The sequence below is a fragment of the Arvicanthis niloticus genome, chromosome 8 (genome assembly GCF_011762505.2).
Source record: "Arvicanthis niloticus isolate mArvNil1 chromosome 8, mArvNil1.pat.X, whole genome shotgun sequence".
Lineage (NCBI taxonomy): Eukaryota > Metazoa > Chordata > Mammalia > Rodentia > Muridae > Arvicanthis > Arvicanthis niloticus.
In genome coordinates, this window is record NC_047665.1 from 4,598,790 (window position 1) to 4,612,591 (window position 13,802).

General features: G+C 42.5%; 2 protein-coding genes across 6 annotated transcripts in view; both read left to right on the forward strand.

Moving 5' to 3' along the window:
• LOC117713748 (ATP/GTP binding carboxypeptidase 1) overlaps positions 1-3,636 on the forward strand; it is a 47,063-nt gene extending 43,427 nt beyond the window's left edge. The window contains exon 9 of the mRNA XM_076939831.1: positions 3,632-3,636. Within this exon, the coding sequence (XP_076795946.1) occupies positions 3,632-3,636 (5 nt within the window). The remainder of the gene's footprint in view (positions 1-3,631) is intronic.
• The window catches only part of LOC143433718 (cytosolic carboxypeptidase 1), a 53,739-nt gene continuing 43,543 nt past the window's right edge, over positions 3,607-13,802 (forward strand). For all 5 annotated transcript variants that reach the window (XM_034510205.2, XM_076938894.1, XM_076938895.1 and 2 more), the window contains exons 1-3: positions 3,607-3,748; positions 6,659-7,347; positions 12,784-12,867. In XM_034510205.2, coding sequence (XP_034366096.2) covers positions 3,707-3,748; positions 6,659-7,347; positions 12,784-12,867 — 815 coding nt within the window. In that variant the 5' untranslated portion in view covers positions 3,607-3,706. The remainder of the gene's footprint in view (positions 3,749-6,658; positions 7,348-12,783; positions 12,868-13,802) is intronic.

Consider the following 13,802-nt stretch of genomic DNA (forward strand, 5'->3'; position numbering starts at 1 on the left):
GATCTTTCAGCCTTCTGGCCCAGGATCATCTGACAGACCTAGTGATGCAGAATTATTAAGGGCTGATTATTCTGTCTTGGCAGATATAATCAGTCGACTATTCTGCAAGTGTGTCCTTTTCTGGACAGTAATTTGTCTGTAGATGGAAAGAGGCAATTCTTGCTTAGTGGCTGTCTCACCACAACTGGAGTAACTCCAAAGATGCTCAATTTCTTCTTAGAATACAAAACAGGAAGCTGTCACGAACAGACAGGTCTCTAATCAAAATGAACATTAATACAGAAATGTTTGTAACGACAATTCTGTAGATTCCTGATGTTTTGAAAACCAACTATTTATGTAAGGCAGTCTGGACTGTTGTCTGTTAACTCCTCTTAGCTATTTCTAAAGAAAATATAGAAAATACCCTAACAATAAACTCAAAGCCATGAATTTGCTATAGGCTCTTAACTCACAGGCTAACCATCTCAAATAAGTTAAAAAAGTTAAAGAAGGACTGGGTCTAAGCCTTGTATTCCTAAATGTGTTATACTGGTACAATGCCTATGATAGTAACAATATTCATCTCACTTTTATATTAATAAGAAGCTCGTACCAATAAAAACCTTAAATTTGAAATCAAAGTAAATTTTGTACCATTTAAGAAATTATAACTTCATCTTAATAACAGTTATACATATTTCTACCAGTAGGTTATGGCTATGCAATAAATCCTAGTTAATCCTTCCTGTTTCACCAAAACCACTACTTTTCCCTAGAAAGACAGCCCAATATTAACCACCTCAGTCCCCAAGCCCAGGGAATAGGGGCTCTGACTCTTGATTAACTTCTTCAAGCTGATTCTGGGTGTTGAGATATTAGAAGAGGGGTGGGGGGAAGAGTAAATTGATAAGCCTCTGACACTGTGTCTTCACTGCATCCAGCTGGAATTCCAGGACATCAAAGGTTCGAGCAGGTCTGCTCAGCTTGCCTGATGAGTAGATACACCAAGGCTGTGTATTCTGCAATATACAATTCTCAAAACAAATTTTAGTATCAAGATAATTGTTTGTTTGAATTCTGGAATCTAGTCTTCTGGCGGCCTGCCTCTGTCATGTCTAATCCACATAATTCTGGGAGTTTCTATGAGGGTGTGCTCCCACCATCCTCCCATTTTTGCCTCCCTGCTCTCAAATTTCCCAACATCAGGGAATCCAAGCTTTTGGCCACCTAGGCCCTCCACTTCCACTGATGCCTAACCCCTTACCCCATTCCCCCCCTCCAATTACTATGAGGGTGTGCTCCCACCATCCTCCTCTCATTCCCGCCTCCCTGCTCTTGCAGTTCCCCAACACTAGGGAATCCAAACTTTCAGGTACCAAGGCTGTCCACTTCCACTGATGCCTGGCAAGGCCACCCTCAACTACCTATACAGGTGGAGCCATGAGTTATGTTCTCTGGCTGGAGATTTTAGAATGGCTACTCCAGCTTGTTTCTTAGGACCATTTGCTTGAAAAATTGTTTTCCAGCCTTTTACTCTAAGGTAGAGTCTTTCTTTGCACTGAGGTGGGTTTCCTGTATGCAGCAAAATGCTGGGTCCTGTTTATGTATCCAGTCCATTAGCCTATGTCTTTTAATTGGGGAACTGAGTCCATTGATGATAAGAGATATTAAGGAACAGTGATTGTTGCTTCTTGTTATTTTTGTTATTAGAGGTGAAATTATCTTTGTGTGGCTATCTTCTTTTGGATTTGTTGGAAGAGGGTTACTTTCTTGCTCTTTCTAGGGTATAATTTCCCTCCTTGTATTGGAGCTTTCCTGCTATTATCCTTTGTAATGCTGGGTTTGTGGAAAGATATTGTGTAAATTTGGTTTTGTCATGGAATATCTTGATTTCTCCATCTATGGTAATTGAGAGTTTTGCTGGGTAAAGTAGCCTGGGCTGGCATTTGTGTTCTCTTAGGGTCTGTATGACATCTGTCCAGGATTTTCTAGCTTTTATAATATCTGGTGAGAAGTCTGGTGTAATTCTGATAGGTCTGCCTTTATATGTTACTTGGCCTTTCTCCCTTTCTGCATTTAATTTAATATTCTTTCTTTGTTTTGTGCATTTGGTGTTTTGATTATTATGTGACAGGAGGTATTTCTGTTCTGGTTTAGTCTATTTGGTGTTCTATAGGCTTCTTGTATGTTTATGGGCATCTCTTTCTTTAGGGAAGTTTTCTTCTATAATTTTGTTGAAGATATTTATTGGCCTTTTAAGTTGGGAATCTTCACTCTCATCTATACCTATTATCCTTAGGTTTGGTCTCCTCATTGTGTCCTGGATTTCTTGGATATTTTGTGTTAAGAACTTTTTGCATTTTGCATTTTCTTTGACACTTGTGTTGATATTTTCTATGCTATCTTCTGCACCTGAGATTCTCTCTTCTATTTCTTGTATTCTGTTGGTGATGCTGTGTCTATGACTCCTGATTTCTTTCCTAGGTTTTCTATCTCTAGTGTAGTCTCCCTTTGTGATTTTCTTATTGTTTCTACTTCCATGTTTATGTCCTGGATGGTTTTGTTCAATTCCTTCACCTGTTTGGTTATGTTCTCTTGTAATTCTTTAAGAGATTTTCTGTTTCCTCTTTAAGGGCTTCTACCTGTTTACCTGTGTTCTCCTCAAATTCTTTGAGAGTGTTATTTATGTCCTTCTTAAAGTCCTCTATCATCATCATTAGAAATGATTTTAAATCTGAATCTTGCTTTCCTGGTGATATGGGGAATTCAGGACTTTCTTAGTGTGGGAGAACTAGGTTCTAATGATGCCAAGTACCCTGGGTTACTGATGCTTATGTTCTTGTGCTTGCCTTTTGCCATCTGTATCTCCTTAGTGCTACCTGCCCTATCCCTGACTGGAGCCTGTCTTTCCTATTATCTTGGTTGTATCAGAACTTTGTGGGGTGGGTGTAACTACTGGGGTAAGCGCTGGGGCCCAAAATCTGTTCAGTGCTCAAGCGCAGACAGGATGCTGCCCAAGTTAGAGCTCTGGGAGCCCAGTTTCCTCTCGGTTCTTAGAGATTAGGGGCAGAGCTGCTGCCCAAGATCTGCTCAGTGCTCTGACCCAGACCAAAGGGAACCAGTGCTCTGGGCCAGGAGTGACTTCCTGGGTCCTTGTGGGTCCCAGTTACTCCCTGTTTGGGGTGGGCCTTGCTGTCTGCTTACCTAAGATACTGCCTGGGTTAGAGTTCCTGGGAGCCCCACTTCCTCTGGGTTCTGTGTGATTGGGGGCAGAGCTGCCATCTTGGATCTGCTCAGTTCCTGGGCCCAGACGGGAAGGATAAATTTTTTTTTTTTTTTAGTTTAATGTTCTTGAGTTTCCTTTAGAGCAGGATAACAGGGCTAGTGGGGAGAGCATGAGTAGTCTTTATTTGTTTGAGTTTTGCCTTGATGAGTCTGAGTACCCTGCTACGTTGAGATTAACCCTTACCAGATGACAGAGTCAACACCAGTGATAATCTATAACTGATTTAAAATTAAATTGAATATAAACTTTACTGGTGATCACTCAGTAATGATAAGTAGCACTATTTTGGACTTTTTAAAGTATAAAATATATTCTATAACTTTTTTAGTGTTTTTATACTAATGATATGTTTTATTATTTCAGAATGATGATATTGAAACAGATATTAATAAATTAAGACCCCAGCAAGTACCAGGACGAACGATAGAAGAACTAAAAATGTACGAGCACCTTTTCCCCGAGCTTGTTGATGATTTTCAGGTATAAATACATTTGACCTTACCTGGTTTTATAAAAAGTTCATTTTTCCTCCTTTATGTACATAATTGCCATGTCTCATTTCTGGAAAAAAAAATGGCTCTCGTTTTTGTTTACAGAATGATAACGGATTCTGTTGAGTTGGAGCTGTGCTGACTGCCTGTAGAGAGAGAGAGAAGCTGGATAGGCTTTGCATTTCATAATCACTCTGCTTCATAACTCTGATTTGCTCCTTTTGTTTTGTCTTATATTCTTTAAGATTGTATTATAGAATCCTGCTGCGGTTTCCCTGCATTGTTTTACCTGTTTAGGCAGTGACAGGAGGACTGCTGTGGCTTTACTCCTGTCCCTCAGAAGTTACTTTGTAACTTCAACAGCAGTCAGGACAGAGCCAGGGCACCTGGCTGCTCATGGAGTTATTGCTAGCATTTCTTGTTCTCCCCCACTGCACTATAAGTATACAGCTGGGATGCACAGCAGACAGGTTGACTAGATTGTTGGCAGGTAGCACATACAGGTTTTTGTTCTTACTTTGACACTGTTGGATTCTTATTAAAGTGTAGGTTTGGCCGAGCATGGTGGCACACACCTTTAATCTCAGCACAGGAAAGTAGACCCAGGTGGATCTCAGTGAGTTCAGAGGCCCGCTTGGTTTTTGTAGTGAGCTCCAGGATAGCCAGCCTGTCTCAAAGAAAAAACAAAAATCCCATATCCTTAATTACAATTGATTAAGGAAAAAGACTACAGTGAGTTTATATAAGAGACATAAATGAGAAATATTTGCCAGTTTTTCATGTTAGTCTTTGGGAGTAAACTTAGGAGCGTTGGAATACAGGAAAAGATGAGCTCGTGCCTCCGAGTGCCCTGCACTTCCTGGAAGTTTGAAGTTCACTGGAACTTTGAAACTAAGAGTACTGGAAGGAGATCAGGGCAGAGAAAATGCAGATGGGATGAGGTGGGGGATCAGAGGCCAGGGGAAGGCAGATGGGATGGGGTGGAGGATCAGAGGCCAGGGGAAGGCAGATGGGATGGGGTGGAGGATCAGAGGCCAGGGGAAGGCAGATGGGATGGGGTGGGGGATCAGAGGCCAGGGGAAGGCAGATGGGATGGGGTGGGGGATCAGAGGCCAGGGGAAGGCAGATGGGATGGGGTGGGGGATCAGAGGCCAGGGAAAGGCAGATGGGATGGTGTGGGGGATCAGAGGCCAGGGGAAGGCAGATGGGATGGGGTGGGGGATCAGAGGCCAGGGGAAGGCAGATGGGATGGGGTGGGGGATCAGAGGCCAGGGGAAGGCAGATGGGATGGGGTGGGGGATCAGAGGCCAGGGTAAGGCAGATGGGATGGTGTGGGGGATCAGAGGCCAGGGGAAGGCAGATGGGATGGTGTGGGGGATCAGGAGCCAATGGGGTAGAGGGGTGGAGAGAGCTGGGAAGAGGCATTTGGGGAGGAGTGTAGAGTAGGTAACTTTTCTTCCATTTACCCTAGAACAGCTGTTGAGTTACCCTTTTTAATGTGTTCGGCTTCACTTGAACCATTTGAAGATAAATACTTTGTAAATTAAGACAGACAAGTAATGTTGCAGTAGTTTGGGGTGGGACTTGCTTAGCGTATAATGACTTCACCTATTTTCCTATAATTTTATGCATATAGGAATACATAATGTTATACAACCTATGGCTTTGATATGGGAATACAATAGAGTAATTTTATAATGGATGACAAGGTCAGGGTTTAGATCAGTGGGTCTCAATCTGTGGGGAGTGATCACTGTGGGGGTCAAATATCAGATATCCTGCATATCAGATACTTACACTACAGTTCACAACAGTAGCAAAATTAAAGTTATGTAGTAGCAACAAAAACAGTTTTATGGTTGGGGATCACCACAATATGAGTAACTACATTAAAGAGCCACAATGTTAAAAGAGTTGAGAACAACTGAGTTAGATTCTCTTTGTTTTCCAAGCCACTTCTCCCTTTCAAATCATGATCATGCCTGTCTTTAGAATCCCATGTCCTAGCCCTAGTTTCCCACCTAGCTAGCCTAACTCTGATGGTCCCTGTATAGCCCCCATGATGCAGGCAGGTGGCTAACTGGGTTTGGTTACTTCTACTGTACGATTGGTTCCATTTTGGGTCTGAGTAAGCAAACAACTCTTCTGTGCCCGTGCCACCAGGCCAGCTCTCCCACTTTGCCCAGGGGAGGTATGGGACCAGCTCTCAGCCTGCTGCAGTCACCAAGGGAAGGAGCTAACTCTTTGGAGCCACCAGGTCAAGTTCTACTGTGCTGCCCAGGGGAGGTACAAGTTACCCTCTCAAGTGCTGCAGCTGGTGAGGGTCAGGGCCAGGTTACCTGCTCTCATGCCTTGCCCAGGCAAGAGGTGGTTTTGAAAGAATTTTATTCAAGCATCATTGAATCAATTCCTGGCATATCCCATGACACTAAGCATATGTGAAACTAATTGCTGTTGGTATTAACTATTGAAATCTATGACAGCTGAACAGTCTGCTTTGTTTCCTGGTGTATAAGCCTGCTTACTCAGTTGCTGAGTGGAGGTCAAAAGAATGTTGTTTCTAGGCAGCATAAGCTGGAGTCTGCAGGGCAGAAGAACATTGAACTCAGGATTTTGTTGCCTGCAAAGCAGGCATTCTGTGGTTGAGTTGCCTCTCAGCCTTGCTCTGTCTGTCTGTCTGTCTATCTATCTATCTATCTATCTATCTATCTATCTATCTAATGTGTGTGAGTGTTTTGTCTGAATGTATGTGTGTACACCATATCCACGCCTGGAGCTCATGAAGAGCAGTAAAAGGTCTTAGGTTTCTGATGTAGCTTATGAAATAAGTATGATCATTTTTATTATTGTATTTTAATACTTCCAGATAATAGATTAAACTTAATCTTGTTTTAAACAGGACTATGAATTAATCTCTAAGGAACCCAAACCTTTTGTGTTTGAGGGAAAAACTCGGGGCCCTATTGTAGTTCCCACAGCTGGAGAGGAAGCACCTGGGAATTTAGGGAATGTAAAGAAAGGGGCTGTAATGAAGGAGAAAGCCAGTCCTAAAGGAGAGGAAACCAAGGAGGATGCCAAGGGCCATGACAGGACACTGCCGCAGCAGCCGGGTGGGCAGAACAGAGCGGCTGCCTCAGCCCACAGCTTCAACAACGATCTCGTGAAGGCCTTAGACCGAATCACACTGCAGAATATTCCTTCACAAGTAGCCTCGGGCTTGACTACAGGAATGAGGAAGGACTATGGTCTCCCTCTCACTGTCCTCTCATGCACGAAAGCATGTCCTCATGTGGCTAAGTGTGGAAGTACTCTTTTTGAAGGGCGGACAGTACATCTTGGGAAGCTGTGTTGTACTGGAGTTGAAACTGAAGATGATGAAGATACTGAGTCCCACTCATCAGCAGAGCAGGCTGCCTCTGTTGAAGCCTCTGATGGACCAACACTGCATGACCCAGACCTCTATATTGAGATTGTGAAAAATACCAAGTCTGTTCCAGAATATTCAGAGGTGGCTTATCCTGATTATTTTGGACACATTCCACCTCCCTTCAAAGAGCCTATTTTAGAAAGGCCTTATGGTGTACAGAGGTAAGTTGCAGACTTTCTCCTCCTCCCAAGTAGGAACATTATCAAGTGTAAGGAAGACTTAGAGATTCTGTTTGGGGTCTGTAGAAAAAAGTTACTATGCCAGTAGGTTCACTTTTTAGATGCTTTGTGTTGCTTTGAAATTGTCTATGTTGTGTTTGGAAAATGTATGATTGCTGTACTTTGAATTTAAATTTATTATGTGTATAGCAAGAAAAAGAATAGAACATAAAGCAAGTAGCACATAATAGAGCATCAGATCAGGCATTTAAAATATCCAATAGAAATGTCCAGAGAAGCCCTGCTGAAATAGCAAGCCACGGAGCAGGTTAGAGTCTCGGGCAGTGTCCTTGTCTGGTTACCTCAGGCATTCATTCTACAGCGTGGGATAAGTGGTGTCCTCCGTCTGTATCTCAGATGCTCTACAGCGTGGGATTGAGCAGCTGTAACCTGTTGGAAATATTCCCATAGCTGTTGTCAAGGGTGCCGTGTCCACTGCCCTTGAGCTCTTAGCCAAACTCCTCTTTCCCTGTCCCAGGGCCAGGGCCTTGGCCTGTCTCTGAGCCGGGGGAATCTCCGAGGACACTGGAGGTAACTTGCTTGAGTCTGAGACAAGGGCTGCTTACTCTTCCTCTGTTGGTTCTCAACAAGTACAACAAGCACGTGATGATTTACTAATGTAATTATGTAGGTTTACTTCATTTTGTAGGCGCATTACTTACATAAATGAAAGAACAATAATATGATATGACCCAATATAGATACAATATACATACTTAGTTTACAATATAGATACTTAGTTTAGATTGCACCTAAAAATATGAAGGATTATTTAATGACATTTGAATACATATGATCTTAGTTGTATTTAGTAATTTTTTTATTCATAATTGATTTAGATGTGTTTTTAAAAATAGTATATAAATGAAGCATAAGGATCTATTATTTAGTTTGAAAATTTAGCTTGAAATACAGAGTGAGAATCTGGTATTTGTAACAACACTAAGTGAGGTGATATTTAGTGTGCCAAAAATAGATATAGAAATTGTTGGTAGCACCAGTCAGTGCATACTCAACACATGGCAAACCTGTGCAAAATCTGTGCTTGAGCTGCTTTTGGTGAAGTTTTTAAATGATTTTTAAAAAATTTTTATGTGCATTGGTGTTTTCTCTGCGTGTCTGTCTGTATAAGGGCATCAGATCCCTTGGAACTGGAATCACAGAGAGCTGTGAGCTGCTGTGTGGGTGCTGGGAATTGAACCCAGGTCCTCTGCAGAGAACCCAGCAAGCTCTCTAGCCCCTTTTGTTGATTCTTTAGGAATGATTCCCTTCAGTTTGGACACACTCTTGTTGCAAGTCCACATGTACTGAAGAGGAGGCCTTGTTGTTGGCCTGGGCATCTGAGAATGCACTTGCCTTCAGGCCACAGCTGTGTGCCGACCTGCAGCATCCAGACCACTGGACACTTCACTTGACCACTTAGTGGTTTTCCCCAGCAGTGACAGAACGCTGACAGTAATCCTATGGCTTTCAAAGCCCAAAATAGACACTGTCCTTGTTGTTATAGGCAATGTTTGTGGACCCGGATAGTCTTAATTAAGGCTTTAAAGTTTCACATGTCAAAAAATAGCAAGTGTGGTCAGCTAACAGCTGTTTCCAAAGTTCCAGGAAATGCTCTTTTCTTGAAACACATTGAGGATATTGACTTTAGTTTGCGCGTGTTGGTTGCCATCTCTTTTAACCTGTTTTGAGCGTATGATGGATGTTTTGTGAGTGATTTCTTATTGTCATTCCCTGTTTGCATTTAGGAACGTGATGCTTGAAAGAGGTCAAGTCAGCGAGGTTTTACTGTTCTGTCACTTTGAGGAAAAGTATGCAGCCCTTTTGTTTGCAGCACCTTAATAAGCTGTGCATGATGGCATACAACGCTGGGCCCAGCCACTCGGGAGGCTGAACCAGCCTAGCCTGGGCAGCATAGTGAGACCCCATGCTTAAAATTATTATCCTGCAGAATGCTGTTAGTGTTATTTGGAGTTCTGTTGTATGGTTGTCTTTATCCTAATCTTATTAAAAACAAAATTCACTATAAAATAAATTAATAAATTTTGTTAGAGTCTCTGACGCAATTGCAAAAGAAAAGATCTGTTACAAGATTCCTATATGCTGGGTGGTGGCTATCTCTTCAGTCCCAACACTCAAGAGGCAGAGGCAGGTGGATCTCTGTGAGTTCCAAGACCACCAGGGCTACTCAGAGAAATCCTGTCTTCAAAACAAAAAAATTGATATGTGTATCTTCTCAATGTAGATGATAAAGTAACAGTAAAATTATATATGGTAGATGTCTTAGTTAGGGTTTTTATTGCTGCGACAAAACACCATAACCAAAAATCAAGTTTGGAAGGAAAGGTTTTATTTAGCTTACACTTCTACATTGCTGTTCATCATGGAAGGAAGTCAGGACAGGAACTCAAACTGAGCAGAAACCTGCAGATCAGAGTTGATGCAGAGGCCATGGAGGCATGTTCCTCATGGCTTACTCAGCCTGCTTTCTCATAGAACCCAGGACCACCAGCCCAGGGCTAGCATAGCCCACAATGGGCCCCTCCCATTGATCACTAATTAAGAAAATGCCTAAACATAGGATCTCATGAGGCATTTCCTCAACTGAGGGTCCTTCCTCTGCGATGATTCTAGCTTGTGTCAAGTTGACAGAGAAAACCAGCCAGCACAGGGGATTTATTCCATTTTATCAGGCAAGGGAACAAACTGTTATGAGTACCCCGCATGCAGACTTCCTGTGAGGCCTTACTGTCCTCCCAGTCCATTCTTCAAGCAACAGTGTGTCAAAGGGGGCAGAAATAATGTGAGCTCAGGAGACAGAAAGCATCTGGGCACAGCTGAGCTCTTTGCTCCTGGTAGCTTTTGAGAGCAGGGACACTGTCTTCAGTTGGGTGCTCACTGCTGACCCACAGGCTCCCTGGACACTTCCACTCCAACACTTACATAGATGGTCCTGGTTAACTAGAACTTAATGGTTGAAACCAGGTGTGATGGCAAAAGCTGTCCACACCTGATAGGGTCTGGCATCTCTTAGTAGGGCTAGGAGTGGCTAAAGGCCTTGCTATGGGAATTTGAGAACTGGAGTTGAAATCCCAGTACTCAGAGACATGCAGAGTCGGGGTGCTGGCTTACTTGTAGTCCCAGTACTCAGAAGGAAGAGACAGGAGAACCTAGAACTAGCTGGCTAGCTAGACTAGGCATGTTATTGAACTTTGGGTTCACTGGGAGACCCTGTCTCAATGGATAAGGTAGGAGGGCATTAGGAAGATGCCCAGCTGTCAGCTTTGGGACTCTTTATATACACGGATGCATGAGTGGGGGCCATTTGCATACATGTCTACACCCAAATCACAAACACACATGCGCACTCACCTCTCCAGCCACACTGCCTCCTCCCCATAATAGAATCACCTAGGAGATAAACTGTCCTGGAGGGATGATGTAGATTGAGTTAGCTTTTGGGCTTGCCTGTAGGGACATGCTCATTGCTAGGCTCTGGTCATGTCTGTGAAAGATTAGGTTAACTGAGGAGGGAAGATTCACTCACCTTAGGTCTGAGCAGCACCAGTCCAACACCTAGGGCCTGGGCTGAGTGAAAGAAAGCTGGTGCTACATGCCCTGCTTCCTGACTGCAGGTGCAGTGTGCTGGCTACCTCCCCTTGCTGCTACCATGCTCTTCCTGTCACGGTGTGGTGTTGTAGGCTCTGAACTTTAAGCCACAATCAGCCATTTTTTCCTTACAATGCTTCATTCTCACAACAGAAAGAATAACCAACTAACAGACTGCCCCTTTCCTTTACAGATGGTTTTGTATGTGTTGAGTTATTTTTATATAGAATAAACCAAAAAGTAAATTGTATTTAACCATTAAGTAGTAGTATATCTTTTATGTTTAACTGTCAGACCTTTTAATATCTTAATAATGTTCAGGTCTTCATTTAGGATGAGTTCCTTACACATGTAGAATTTAAGGTTATATTGTTGTTACAGCTTTCTGTCACTGATGGATGGCTGTGGTCAACAACAAATATGGAGAAAAGGCTTATTCTAGTGTGTTTTTAGAGGTCTGATCTGCAGCTGATTAGCTGTGCTGTGGAGCCCATGAGAAGGCAGGACAGAGTGGTAGGGAGAACAGGTAGAGCATTGACCTCATGGTGCCAGGGGATCAGCACTGGAGGGGTGTAGTTCTTAGGAACCTCTGTGGATGTCCCCCAATGACCTAACTAAAAAAGCCTTCAGCCACAGTGTTTGGGAGGCAGGTGAAGACTAATGATGTAGTTAATATTCTTTAAGTGTGAAAGAGCATCTTCATGTTTCAAATGTTCTCAGTTAAGGAGCCTTTAAGTTTGGGATTCAGTATATTTTGCAGTGTCATTGTAATCATTTTGGCAAACTTCTTCATACTGCTTTTCATAGATTTGTAACCACAGTTCTACTCTACTGTTTGAAGTGATCTAAATTAGAAGTTACATCAGCACGCGGTGGACTTCCTCCTTAAGAACTCAGTATAGGGACTGGAGAGATGGGTCAGTGGTTAGAACACACGCTGTTCTTGCAAAGGACCCAACTTCAGTTCCCAGCACCCATGTCTGGGGATTTACAACCACCTATAACACACACACACACACACACACACACACACACACACACAGAGAGAGAGAGAGAGAGAGAGAGAGAGAGAGAGAGAGAGAGAGAGAGAGAGAGAGAGAGAAATTAAACATAAAAATCTTAAATAAATTTTAAATCTTAATAAAGAGATATGAGAGATGTCATCCCATTACTGCCATTAGGACTTGATGGCCAGTTGGCTGGAATCAGCATCTTCCCTAACATCTGAGTTTTCTGTCCCAGCTGTACCTTGGTTTCTCCTGGTATTTCCAGGCTCTTCAACCTCCTCTCCTTACCAGCACAGGAAGGGGACTCTGCAGAACATTCAAGCAGACTGCCAGTTGGATTCTTGGGATGAATTCCTAAATAGGTGGGATTTAAAATCTTGTGGGGTGTCTTAACTCTCAGGTTCTGTCCTACCTCCAGCAATGCTGCTATGAAGCACTCAGTTTACTCACCTAATGCTTTCTGTATAGAAAGGCCTAATAGACATTCTAGGCTGGCTTCCCTCCCGTCCTCTGCCCTTTACAAGGTTTTTCTGTGCCTGTCTTTTATATGTGTAGTCTTTTAAGCTCAAGTTTTGATATTTACTGATTTTGAATTTGGTTATTTTTATGCTATTTTTTGTATACAAGTAAGGGAATAATCATTTTTACTTTATACAATTATTACTTTATCACTTTCTATGCCAGACTGAAACTTGGGAGAAGGTTGTGCATAGGTGTCAGAGGCAGATAGTAATTTCGTCAAGTTTGTCTTTTATGATTTCAGGACAAAAATTGCCCAAGATATCGAGAGGCTGATACACCAGAATGATATCATAGACCGAGTGGTGTATGACTTAGATAACCCTACGTGAGTCTGATTTCCAAAACCTTTTTATTCATACATTTTTTGTTTCTTAGTGTTATTTATAAAGGATAAAATAGCTATCTCTCTATTGTATCTTCCCTGTCTTTATTGTTGCTGTTTTCATCCTTTAACAGGTAGGTATATGATAATCATGATAAATCTTGCTTGTTTTAACGATATATAAACCTTTGGTTGTAGGTGAAATTTAAAGGTTCTAAGCTAGTACTGTGGTTTTGGAAAAGTGAACCCACCTCCACTGAACAGTGTGGGTTTCACAAGACAGGCTGGCCGTTACTGCCCCGTGCCTGCCGAGGGAGTCACTGCAGCTCCCACTTGGCTTTGTGCCTGCCAGGCCACTTTTGCATTAGCACTGGTAATATATGTGAGGATGTAACTGTAGTAAATAAATACAAATTACAGCTACTCAAGTAAGAAATTTAGTCAGCTTTCTGTGGGTCTCTTCTCCCTGTACTGTGTTAATACTTTGAGGAAATTGCACACTTATGATTGGAGGAAACAAACTTTTAAAAGTAATTGGTGGTAGATATAGGAGTAAAAGCTTTGTCAAAAATGGTGACTGAGTTTAAAATATTCTTTGTTGTCGTTTATGGCTGAGTCTCCCACTGTACCTTATGCTGACATGGAACTCACTGTAGCTCAGGCTGGCCTTTGACTTATAATAGACCTCCTGGTTCTGGAGGCATGTGTCACTATAACTGACTTCAAAGTATTCTTACACAAGGGAAGGAGAACATATCTTATTTAACATGTGTTTATTCCATCGTTCATGCTTCTGTGTTAGATGTGGAAAATAAATCCCAGAACCTCCAGTGTGGGTAGACTCAGCTTGTTTCTAACCGATGTGTCCAGGGGCAGACTCCTCAGAAGAGAAGACAGGGGTCTTCGTTATGTGACAGTTGGGCAGACAATGCTAGGGC